The following is a 12,093-nucleotide window of genomic DNA, read 5'->3' as shown; positions in this document are numbered from 1 at the left end:
ACTTTCCGTTCATCACACTGACTAATGAAGTGTTTAATAAACAGAGGAGTGTTTATTGAACACAGATAGAGATGAATCAGTCTAAATCTCTTCTGCAAGCCCTTTTAAATAAAAAACTTTAAACCAAAGTCAAGATTCAGCCCTTTCTGCTGGAATAACTTCAAATAAACATCAACAGAGCAGATCAATAGATTTCTCTTGATAATACAATAAACTGAACAAGGAAAAAACATCCATGAATACTGTGTTCAACTGTACAGCTATATTGCATGTAGTATGGTCTGAACACATCTCTCTCTTTATATATATATGAAGCATTCGCCCCCCGGTGTGTCCACATTATCGAATCTGGCCCCTTTTAAAAAATGTTTGGAGGCCCCTGGTCTATTGTGAATGTATGATGTATTGTATATTGTGTATTTGTGTTATGTATTTGCATTATATTTAGTGTTGCATTGTATATTGTGCATATGTGTTGTGAAGTATAATAAATTCTGGTCAATATGGATAAGCCAACAATTATTTTCATGTAATGACCATTAACCAATAAATAGCTGATTTTAATTATTTAAACACATTTAAAATGAAACACTACAATTAAAATCAATAATTTAAATGCTATAAGCATCAAATGCTACCTTATCTTTGGGGTCAGGAAGACTTTTTTTTTTAAGAAATACTTTTATTCAGCAAGGATGCATTAAACTGATCAAAAGTGACAGTAAAGACATTTATAATGTTATAAAAGACATCTATTTCAAATATGTACTGTCATTTTGAACTTTCTATTCATCAAAAAACTCCTAAAAATATATCAACTGTTTTCACAAAAATTGGGTTCTTCTTGAGAAGAACCTAATAAACTTGTTAGAATGATTTTTGAAGGATCATGTGACACTGAAGACTGGAGTATTGGCTGCTGAAAATTCAGTTTTGTCATCACAAGAATAAATAACATTTATAAACAAAAATAACTGATAATAAATTGCAATAATATTTCACAATATTACTGTTTTTACTGTATTTTTGATCAAATAAATCCAGCCTTGGTGAGCATAAGAGACTACATTCAAGAAGCTTAACTTGAAATGAGCACAGAATCAAATGTAATTTAAATGTAACGATAGGGAAAATGCACAATTAAATGTCAAATATTAACTAATATATATAAAATCATTCAAATTATGTTGTTTTGTATTATATTGAGTGCCGTTTTGTATTTTTTGCATATGTGGATGGATGTTTGTGGTGTATTGTATCTTGTCGTGTTGTTAATGAGTGCACACAGAATCCCTTATTAACACCTGTATTTCACACACATTTCTGCAGACAGCAGATCTGCTCACGCTGAGTGAAAGTCCCACCATCGAGAGTGCAGATGGGCATTTCTATAATCAGATATGGCAGCATGTGAAGAGATTCAGCCGGTGTGTGTGTGTGTGTGTGTGTGTGAAGCAGATACCATATATAGAGACTGCTCTTCAACAGCTCACTGTCGTTGCAGCTGCTCAACTCGAGCTGAACCGAGATCGGTTAGAGCTTTAAACACGCGCTGCGGTCTCTGAAGGTTACATTGATCCGAGTTCAGCCAATTCAGAGTGCTGATGGCACATTCTCATCAGCCGCGCTTTCATCTCTGCTGTATTTGCTACACCGCTAGGACGCCCACACAACCGCTGAATTAATCCTGTCGCGTGTGTCTCTGTGTGTGGAATAAGGAGGGCTGGATGTTCTGGTGCATTTCCTTTCAAGGCAATGAAGCAAAATGCATGGAAACACACACACACAAACTGGACAAACACACAAAACCCTGCGGGGAAAACAGGGTGAAAATGATGGCCACAGAATTGGAGGAAAAAGAAAGCTGTTGTATTTTTTTTCTATTATGTAAGTGGCTGAAGCACACAGCCAGAAGGGCGACAACACACACACAAATACAGAGATGGAGGAGACTCTGATCAAATCGAATGAGAAGGGAATTTGCGTGGGGACTGCCCAGTGCTTCAAACATCCAACACACACACACGCATACTTCTAACTCGTCTAATTGAAGATGCCAGCAGCAGATATGTACCCATCTATCCCAACTGCTACAGCAAACACAAACATTCTCATTAGAGTGGGCACTGTGGCATGCCTCTAAATGTCTAAACACTGCCTGCCACTGTTTGTGTGTGTGCGTGTGTACGTGTGTGTGAATGCTGTGCAAAAGAATAGGCTCCTTGTCATTCTCTGATTGGCTGCTGACAACTGTATCAACTCAATGTAGTCAAAAAACAAAGCTACATCTAACTACAAGCTCGAGAGGTTAGATAAAGTGTGACGGTGACTGTGAGTGTGTTAGACTCACATGAAGTTCTCGGGGTATTCGCTGAGGGCCATCTCGATGATGTTGAGAGCATCGTGGTAGTGTTTTTGAGCTGACAGCAGCAGGGCCAGCAGGTGCAGCGAATGAACATCATCGCCCTGCAGCTGTAACGCCTGTCGTACATAACCGAGAGCCTCTTGGAAAGCACTCAGCGCTTTTTTCTGATACTCTTCTTGCATTCCTCGAAGAGATGCTGTAAAGACAGATGACAGAAGTGAGAAGATGGTAAGGACAAGATATAGCAAGAGTTCAGATAGGATTATAGAGTGTATAACAGAGTAAAGACAACGTATAGAGCATTACAGAGTGATCATTAAATTTTATAATTGTCATTACAGAGTGTGTTATATAAGAAAAGAGAGAGGTTATAAAGTATACATTTATAAAAATGTATGGAGCATGTTATAGAATGCAGAGAAAGCATATAAAGCATTGAAGTGTGTTTTATATGTGCAGAGGAAGGGAAAAGGACAAATCAATTACAGAAACGGTACAGAACGGTGTAGTTCCTCACATGGGGGCAGGGGGGAAAACTTCCACGTGGGCCATAGGATGAATAATATTATTAAATTATATTTGTAAAAATGAATGGAAACTTAATACCAACACACACACACACCAAAAATGCTTTTCTTTGCCTGCCTGTTCTGTCCTAAATAGGTCAGGCTTCTGAAAACAAACACTGAGGCTTGTCCGTGGCAAAAATAAAACATTAAGTAGAAAGTTATTAATAATGCTGTTTAATTTGGACACATTTGTGACATGCAGACTTGAGCTCTAACATCGAATCTGGGTTAGTTCTGAATACAAAAAAGCTATATGATATAATATGATAACATGAAATCATATATTATAAATAATTGAAGCAGTATTCTGGTACATGTCCACAAACTCCCATGCACACTGTTATAACCTCTAGACCAGACACAGACATTCATACAGAGGGAGTGTAGAGTGCAGATCTGGTCTTGTTACAAAAGCAACCACACCAGGAGGTTTAACTCGTCCCGCTGAGGGAGGGAGTATTCCTGAATGTTCCCATGAGTGTGGGCAGGACCTCACCTCTGAGAGCATCTCATACTGTCCGCGTCGGCCGAGCGCGATGGTCAGGAGGTCGTACACCAGCGAGGCGCTCTGGAGGCTGATGATTCGGTCGTTATTGTGTTCGGGGATTCGACTCAACACGGCGTCTCTGTTAGCCTATCATAATTACAGATATTAATACACACATTCCCCAAAACATACAGGATTACACTACACTACTGTTCAAAAGTTTTTGATTTTTTAAAATGTTTTTGAAATAAATCTCATTTGATCAAAAACAAAGTAAAAAAAAAAAAGCAATATTGTGAAACGTATTTATAATAAAATTAAAATAATGGTTTTCTATGTTAATATATTTTAAAAAGTAATTTATTCCTGTGATGGCAAAGTCTTATACTCTTATACTCCAGTCTTCAAATCTCACGTGATCCTTCAGAAATCATTCTAATATGCTGATTTGTTGCTCAAGAAAAGAATCTCTTATTATTATCAGTTATTTTTGTCTTATTTTTTTGTGGAAACAGTTAAACAGTTTTTACAAGATTCTTTGATGTTTAGAACATTCAAACAGCATTTATTTAAAATATAAATCTTTTGTAACATTATAAATACCTTTACTGGCACTTTTGATTAATTTAATGTGTCCTTGATCAATAAAATTATGAATTTTCAAACACAAATTGAACAGGAGTGTACTATGCTAGGGCTATCAATAACAGACACTACTAGTAATATTAGACACGTTTACATGTTCTCCTGTTCTGATGATTAAACCACAGCAGTTCAGAGGGTCACCAAATCTTTACTGCTACTCACCATGGACTCGCTGATTAACAACAGGAGTAAGGCCTCCTCTGTGTTCTCCTGTGGACAAAACAAACTAGAAAGAGAGAGAAAGGCCATCATGCATTTTTCCATCCATGACATCATGAATACAGTGACATGAAACAAACTTCCAGGATTCTGATCAATTAATTTTTCTCCCTTTTTTTATTTTCATGCTACATCATAAAAATAAATGAACAATTTTTGAACAATATCCCTAAAACAGGTGAGTGGAAAATGATCAGCAAAAAATCATTTCATGTCATTATTTTATATCATCTGGACTTAAGGGCTGCCCCCTAATAATCGACTAATCGTTAGTCGACCAACATTTTTTAGTCGCAGAAAAAAAATCCACATTGGCAAAGTCACGCAGATCGTTAACGGCTGATCTATGGTAATACAGTACATCCGGCAGGACATCCAAACGCTTGCCTATCAAACATCCACCACAAATATGACTTATCATCTGAAATAGGTAAGTATTAGCAACTTTACATGGCCGCTCAATCTAAAGTTAACCTAAAATGTGTGCTATATTCAAGTGTCTGTGTGGAAGCTGAACATTAGCGCTCACTGCAGGACAGATGGAGGTGCCGGTACGCTCACTTTCTCTTAAAATAGGCTACTCCGTAATTTTTGGTCATACAGATAAGAGTAATACATCTTTCAAATCTGTAAAGACTCTATGTTTATTTATGTGCACTCACAACAACAAAATGCGCTTTTGTGAAATAATGAAAGCAAACAGGATGCGCTCTCTGCCATCTCGGTCTGTGAACTCAAACGCGAAACTCTGTGTATATCTTTGCCATACAGACATTAAAATATATCTATAGAGTGAAATGTCCACTTTCAAATGAACCAATTCAAATGGAAAACAAATATTGTCAGATTACGTAATCTGTGTGAAACATGCACACAGGTGCTTCACTACTGCGGAGATGACGAGTCGGTGTCGCAGAGTTCATCTCTTAAACCAAAACAAAGAAAGCGCTTGTTTATCAGTGAATTATTAAAATGTTAATGCAGCCTCCTTACTGTTTTTCCCTGACACATTCATAATCATAGCTTCTGCCGGTGCACTGTGGCAAGCTTTATGCCTGTGCTTGAGCACTTATTAGGCTTTGTAGGCAATTAAAGCCTCATTATAATGATTTAAATGGTTTATTAATAAACGTGCGATTAGTCGACTAATGCTTAAAATGAACGACTACTAGTCGACCAGAAAAATCCTTAGTCGAGGGCTGCCCTGAGCAAAACATATTCAAATTTTTTTTAAACATTTGATATATTTTGGATTTTATGAGTTGTATCTCCCAGGATGCGTTGCCCTTTTAAGGGTATAAAAAACAGCCCAAGTCATCAATAATTCTATGATTTATTTGATGCAAACAAATATGGAATATTCAAAATATGCTGCATGACATGTCTGTGTCCTAAAATTGAGGCATAGACATTTTTCGTATTTTTACATTTTTTAACTGTCTCATCTTTATCCTCAGGGGTGGGTAATTCCAACCCTTGAGGTCCACTGTCCTGCACGGTTTAGCGCTACCCCTAAACAATCATATAATGTAATTTATGTAACAAAATAATTTTTTTAATGTAATCCTGAAGACTTTTGTCAGATTTTTGAGATGTGTTTGATCAGGGTTGAAACTAAACGCTGCAGGGTGGTGGCCCTCTAGGAGCAGGGTTGGACACCCCTGTTCTACCATAAAATGAGCTGTGTGAAACTCTGCAAGAAAAAAAAATCTAGTTAAACATGCAAAGATGTAGTCAACTAAATGTAATATTATCCGTTTTACATGCAGATATTAACATTTGCACAATTTTTAAACTCAAAATAAATAGAAAGTGGACTGTGTACAGAGGGCCTTGATGCCAGGAAGGCCAATAAGGCTCTTCCCTAAGGGTCCCTGGCCCTGGAATGCGATTTCTACTGAGGGGGATCTGCTCTCCTTGATGCGATTTATAACCCTCATCCCCCCCCCTTCTCTGAGATTTTTTTTTTTTTTTTATCAAGAGGCTTCCCCTTGTATTTTATGTGACTTCTGTGTATTTTCTACATCACCCCCCACACCCCATAACCACCAAGGGGGAACACCAAACCCCCTCAAAACCCCCCACCCCACCCCTCACACACACACCACCCCATACCACCCCAGAATTCACAATAATGAAATAACCAGAACTGGGGGCACAATTTACTTTGTGACACCATTCATTGTCAATATTGAGGATAATCCTTTTTTTATACCCTAATCAGGCAACGTATCTCAGGGGATATGCATATTTCAAAATGCGATAAAAGCAACACAAACAACATATGACTTAATTTTCTTTGTGAAGACAATGTTCACAATTAATACTAATAGTTGTATTGCATTTTTTTTGCTGAAAAAAGTAAGATTAATATATGCCTATTTTCTACATTTTCTGAATGTCCAGCCTTCATGGGCGGAAGTGCTGGTTTTAGGTCAAACTGACAAAACGAGCACAGAAAATTTGAACTAAGTGATGTGACCCCCATACTCCAAACAACCTCAACTATGATAATGATAACAGTATTGGATGAAAAATATTTCCTCATGCCTCCTACAAGAGACTAAAGAAATATTTCCTCGTGCCTCCTACAAGAGACTAAAGAAATATTTCCTCGTGCCTCCTACAAGAGACTAAAGAATTTGTATCTGGTGGTATACGTTGCTTGTTTTAGGGATATACATGAAACAGCGGTGCCAACTGCAAAAATTCCAGTGTTTCTGTAGTATTACGTATATACTTATATATACAGCATTTATTATTTTGAATTAGATGTGCTACTTTTCTCCTGAGTAGATGCGTGGGCGGCGGCTGAGGGCGTAGTCCTTAGTGTGAGGGGTGTGTCTGAGAGGGTCGTCCAGGGGGGAGTGGTGAGGGGGGTCTTCTAGTGGGTTCCAGTAACTCTGTTCACACATGCCCCTCAGCAGGATCTCTGCAAGCTGCCTGGCGATAGTCTAAACACACACACACACACACATATATATATATATAAACATAAATTTCTCAACCAGGGGCCGGGGCACATTACATAAAATCCTTTAAATTAGGCTAAAAAACCCTCTAAAAATTAAGATTAAAATTTATGCAAAATTTCTTAATCTTTGTTTTTTCTTAATTTAATCTTAATTTTTGTTTAAGAACCAGGATTATAGTCTTGAAAAACTTAGACATACAAGGGAATAATGAAAGTGAAATTTCTAGACCTGTACACACACACACACACACATGCTCATGCACATGCACATGCACACGCACACACACACACACACACACACACACATATATATACATATATTATATATTATGTATAATTATATTATATTAAATATATTATGTCAAGCTCTAAAATATTTTATTATTTTAAATAGTATAAACTGCAGAGGAATTGCTATATTTGTGAGTTAAAAATACATTTTAAAAACATTCTCTTATAAATCACAAACAAGTGGAAAAGCCATTAATAATAAAATAATATATTAAAAAAAGAAGCTGACACTATAGCAGAAGTAAATCTACAGAAATCTTCATGGAGGGATTTTGAATTTTGTCTTGGATAATGAGGGACCTTGGAGTCAAAAAGGTTGAGAACCATTGTTCTAGACAGAGACAACAACACAAGGTCATAAACACACACAACGCACCATACGCAGGTTCTGAGTGGTTCTGGTCTCTACGGCTCGGAGAATCTCTCGGAAGCGGCCGACACCACGGGTCAGGTTACTGCAGCACCGGGAAATGGAGAGAAAAGAGATCCATTAATCACCTCTAGAGAGCTGAAAAAAACCTGATGGCTGACATCAACAAATTTCTCATCGACTCCGTACAAACTTTCTTACACAAACACATGGAAAACAAGCACGCACCCTCAGGACTGGTCAGACCTCTACCACGATTTAATGAGCTCAAGCATCAAGCAGTCAAACTAAAGCAGTTACTTATCAGTGGACAGGAAGTTATCAGGGCCTGTAGGGCACATTGATTACAGGAGTTCTGGATACAGTGCAAGTCACAATTAGCACCTATATGAATGCTGCACCTGTGAATGTGTTAGCACCTGTCAACGACGGGTCAGTATCCTCAGACTGCGATATTCCCACAGCCTTTTTACAAACTGACAGCACACAAACACACACACACCATGAACGGGCACGTGTGTAAAAGACCAGAGAACATAGCTTCGGGCTGTGGAGGTGTGAAGCGTTGCAGAGATGCACGTGAATGCAGGGAGAAGCAGTACAGCAGTTGTGTTGAGAGAGACAGAAGTGTCGAAACAGGGATGAGAGCGAGCATGACAGAGAGAAACAGCTAACAAATAAAACGTTTAATTTTAAAATGGTTTTAAAAAATCACATGGATTTAGCCAATTTTAAACCTATAAGTGTCTATTGTTTCCAAGTGCTGCACTCGCTAAAATCACAGTTTCACTGTTCACAACTGTGTGCCCTTAAACGTAAAGTTAATGTGTGGAATTGCTTTCATGAAACACATAATGTCCTCTATTTTTACATTTAGATTACCATCATTGTTATCTAACACTCACTTAAAGGTAATCTTTAAAACACTAATAATTTAATAACAATACAAATCTCAAAATGAATATCTATTTCATACAGTGTATTATAATGTTGCAATGCCTAAATTAACTTTTTTTAGTTTATAGTGATTTGCCTTTTTGTTTTTGTTTTTAGACAAAAGTATTGACTTTTGCTATCAGCCATATAAAATAATTTCAGCTGTAATTTTAATACCTTTAAAATTACTCTACAGAGTTCAGGCTGAGGACTGAACATTTGTTATCCTGTTGAAAATGCATGTTGTGTGAGGTTTAAAGACATTGCTTTCAATCATTTATGAGCCTAACAGATACATCACCCACAATGCACCAATGCAGCGGTCATATTTCACACAGATGCATTTCAAGCACTGACAGAAGCTCCACCTGCATCCATATGGAAGATCCCTCCCCAACCACACACTCACTGCACAAATAAATAATGATGGAGAGTCTCATACCGGCATGTGTAAGGCCACCACACGTTTCATGCTAGTACTGCAAATCGGAAAAAAGTGCACCTAACCTAATAGAACAGAATAGAGATGAAAAATGAATGGGACAGAAGATGGACAACTTGTCTCTTACTTCTTCAACCTCCCCATGTCTTCCCTTTCCCTACTACAACAGTATGATCACTGAATAGACTGCATACTAGATCTGCTACTCTATCTCTCTACAATCAGCAGGTCTGTCAGAGTAAACAAAGTCAAATTTCAGCAGACTGGAGATTTGTCCACTTATGAGATTCCCGGAAAATGCATAAACTGATCAAATGTGTACCTTAAGCTGCATTGGATACAGTTGGCAGTGCATTGGCAGTGTCTGCTACAGTTACACTACCATTCAAAAGTTTGGTTTCAGTGAGATTTTTAAATGTTTTTGAAAGAAGTACCTTATGTAAAATTGAATGCAGCCTTCATTTTGAGAGCGTGCCCATGATGTTTTAAAGGCATGATGTTTTATAACTATGTTTTGGCTTCTGTGTCAAGCTGCTACACTAAAAGCATGGCACTACTCTACATGAAGAGATTGTAGGGATACGTACGAGTAGTCGTCAAACACACGGCTCCATGATGCGTGGTTCAGGGGGAGAGTGTGGCATCAGAACACACATAAATAACATGAACCGCACAGAAATGCACAGGCTGAGAACTACAGAGGATCAATTAAGAATTTGGGGGGAAAAAGGCACACAGACAGAGAATTAGTGGGCAGACAGAAAGGTCAGCAGATTCCTAGACCACTCACTGAAGCACGTGTCTGAGGGAAAGAGGAATGATGAGAAAAAACAATAGATGTTCGAATAGAGGGAATGATAAATGAATGGACACCGTTGTCTCAGGTGTTTCTAAAGGAAGCCTGTTTGGGCTGTAAATCATAATTGAGTGTTGTGCTACGGATAGGGCTGAATGGTATATTGAAAATTATATATGCAACATATTTGAGATGATTTTGCTGGTGATATAAAGCTACACGCTTTGAATTTTATTTGACTATTTAAATTTGTCAAATAAAAAGTTAAGAGTGTGTCACTAATCTAGTTTTGCAAAACCTTGTTAAAGTGGGTTTGATTCGTTTGTTTGAATCAATTCAAACTGTTAGCATCAATGATTTATTTAAAAATTTGAATTTGAAATTCTTTTTTGGAATCACTATTCAGAATATATCATAATTGGCAAAACATTACATTTCAAAAGTTTAGGGTAAGAAGGAGGTTTTTTCCCCCATATTTTTGAAAGAAGTATCGTATGCTCATAGATCCATTTCTTTTATCAATAATACAGTAGAACCAGCAACATTGTGAAAGTTAAATACCATTTAAAATAATTGTTTTAAATTTTAATTTAATTGTGTCATGGCAAAGCTGAATTTTCAGCAAAAATGGTTATTATATGCTGCATTGATGATCAATAAAAATGTATGATTTTTGGATGAACTGATCAAAAGTTCAAAAGCATTTATTTGAAATAGAAATCTTTTGTAACATTATGAATGTCTTTACTGTTACTTGTGATCAATTTAATGCATGCTGAATAAAATTATTCATTTATTTTCCTGTATTATATCTTTCATTAATCAATTTAAATCTAATTTGCAACATGGGCTGTTTGCTCAAAATAATGTTTAAAAAAACATTTTAAAACATACAGAAAATATTGTCAAGACAAATATGGAAATATATATTTTCAGCTATATCACCCAGCCCTAGTTCCTGAGAATATAAACACACAAATACTCACCCATTTTTAAAATGAATAACATGAGCCCTCTGAAGTCCTGTCTCCAGGAAGTAGCCAAGTTCCTGTTCCTGTGTGACCGGACCGGGCTTTGGACTGCGGTTCTGAATGCCAACACTAAGAGCCTGAAGACAGGACACAAGTCATCAAAGATTACTGTCAATCATAACTGAAACAAGCTCAAACTCTTTCCTGGACACTTCCTGTTAGTTATTCAGCAAATCCAGACCAAATGTCTTCAAAAGAAACACAGAGTCAGACTCTTTACTATATTTACCCGGGGAACACTTTAGAGAGGACTGCGGTTAGGTGGGTATGAGTTTCTAGCATGAAGGTCAAATGTAAAACTTCGGCTTCATCTAAAAAATGCAGCGTCAGCACTGCAGCAGAACACAAGCTCTGCCGTTCTCCTCTCTTGCCATCATTCACTCTCTCTCTCTCTCTACGTTCCCTCCCTTCTCCACCAACGCTAAATCACAAGCAGTAAATACTGAACACTGTGCAGGGGAATGAATCAGGGCACTACGATTCCAACAAAGAGAATTAGTGGTGTGAAAACCATCTAAATGAAACAGAGACTCATCTTCCTCTGCAAAGAAAATCAACTTTGACCTGTAAAAAGCTTTAATTGTGATTTAAAGTTCACAGGTGGGACAGGAAGAGATTAGTCTCACGGATGGCTGACTCTCTGCAGAAGTACTGTGCAAATCTGTCCTGCTGCCAAGAAAATCAATGTATATTTTAATGTCTATGAGAATGTGAATAAAAAATGTGAAGATGGAAGAAGAAGAAAAAATGTAGTGAATGAATATTTGGAAATACCTTTTCTACCTCCTGAAGATAGAGAAGGGCGATGTCTCCAGACTTCTCATAACAAGTGATTATCTCCTGGTCTCTGTCTACATTACGATTGGACAGTGATGGGGATGCCATGGGCACTTTCTCCAGACAGAGACCTATGAACAAACAGCAGAGAGAAGAGATGACTTACACATGCCAAGAGCTAGAAAAGCACA

At 37.4% G+C, this 12,093-nt stretch overlaps 1 protein-coding gene across 1 annotated transcript; it reads right to left on the bottom strand.

Annotated features, from left to right (window-relative positions):
• Window positions 1–2,516: 2,516 nt before the first annotated feature.
• On the bottom strand, window positions 2,517–12,032 carry LOC107590927 (tetratricopeptide repeat protein 7B-like). Its single transcript, XM_016279890.1, has 8 exons — window positions 11,900–12,032; window positions 11,081–11,202; window positions 9,886–9,906; window positions 7,927–8,005; window positions 7,067–7,239; window positions 4,229–4,292; window positions 3,431–3,568; window positions 2,517–2,561 (listed from the first exon to the last, which is right to left on the bottom strand). Exons 1-8 carry the CDS (start codon window positions 12,008–12,010, stop codon window positions 2,517–2,519), a joined length of 753 nt encoding a protein of 250 aa, XP_016135376.1. The 5' UTR covers window positions 12,011–12,032.
• Between the last annotated feature and the right edge of the window lie 61 nt (window positions 12,033–12,093).

This window comes from Sinocyclocheilus grahami, unplaced genomic scaffold (genome assembly GCF_001515645.1).
Source record: "Sinocyclocheilus grahami isolate Dianchi unplaced genomic scaffold, SAMN03320097.WGS_v1.1 scaffold134.1, whole genome shotgun sequence".
NCBI classification, from domain to species: domain Eukaryota; kingdom Metazoa; phylum Chordata; class Actinopteri; order Cypriniformes; family Cyprinidae; genus Sinocyclocheilus; species Sinocyclocheilus grahami.
Note: the sequence above shows the minus strand (reverse complement) of the source record. Positions and strands in the feature narration are given on the sequence as shown.

What these genes read in the sequence shown, in the direction of transcription:
- LOC107590927 (XM_016279890.1), bottom strand. Translation starts at nt 12,010, where the DNA reads ATGGCATCCCCATCACTGTCCAATCGTAATGTAGACAGAGACCAGGAG. An exon ending in CGTGTGTTTGACGACTACTC is followed by an intron (nt 8,006 to 9,885) that starts GTACGTATCCCT and finishes CCGGTGCTGCAG; the next exon opens with TAACCTGACCCGTGGTGTCG. An exon ending in AGTATGAGATGCTCTCAGAG is followed by an intron (nt 2,562 to 3,430) that starts GTGAGGTCCTGC and finishes CTGTCTTTACAG; the next exon opens with CATCTCTTCGAGGAATGCAA.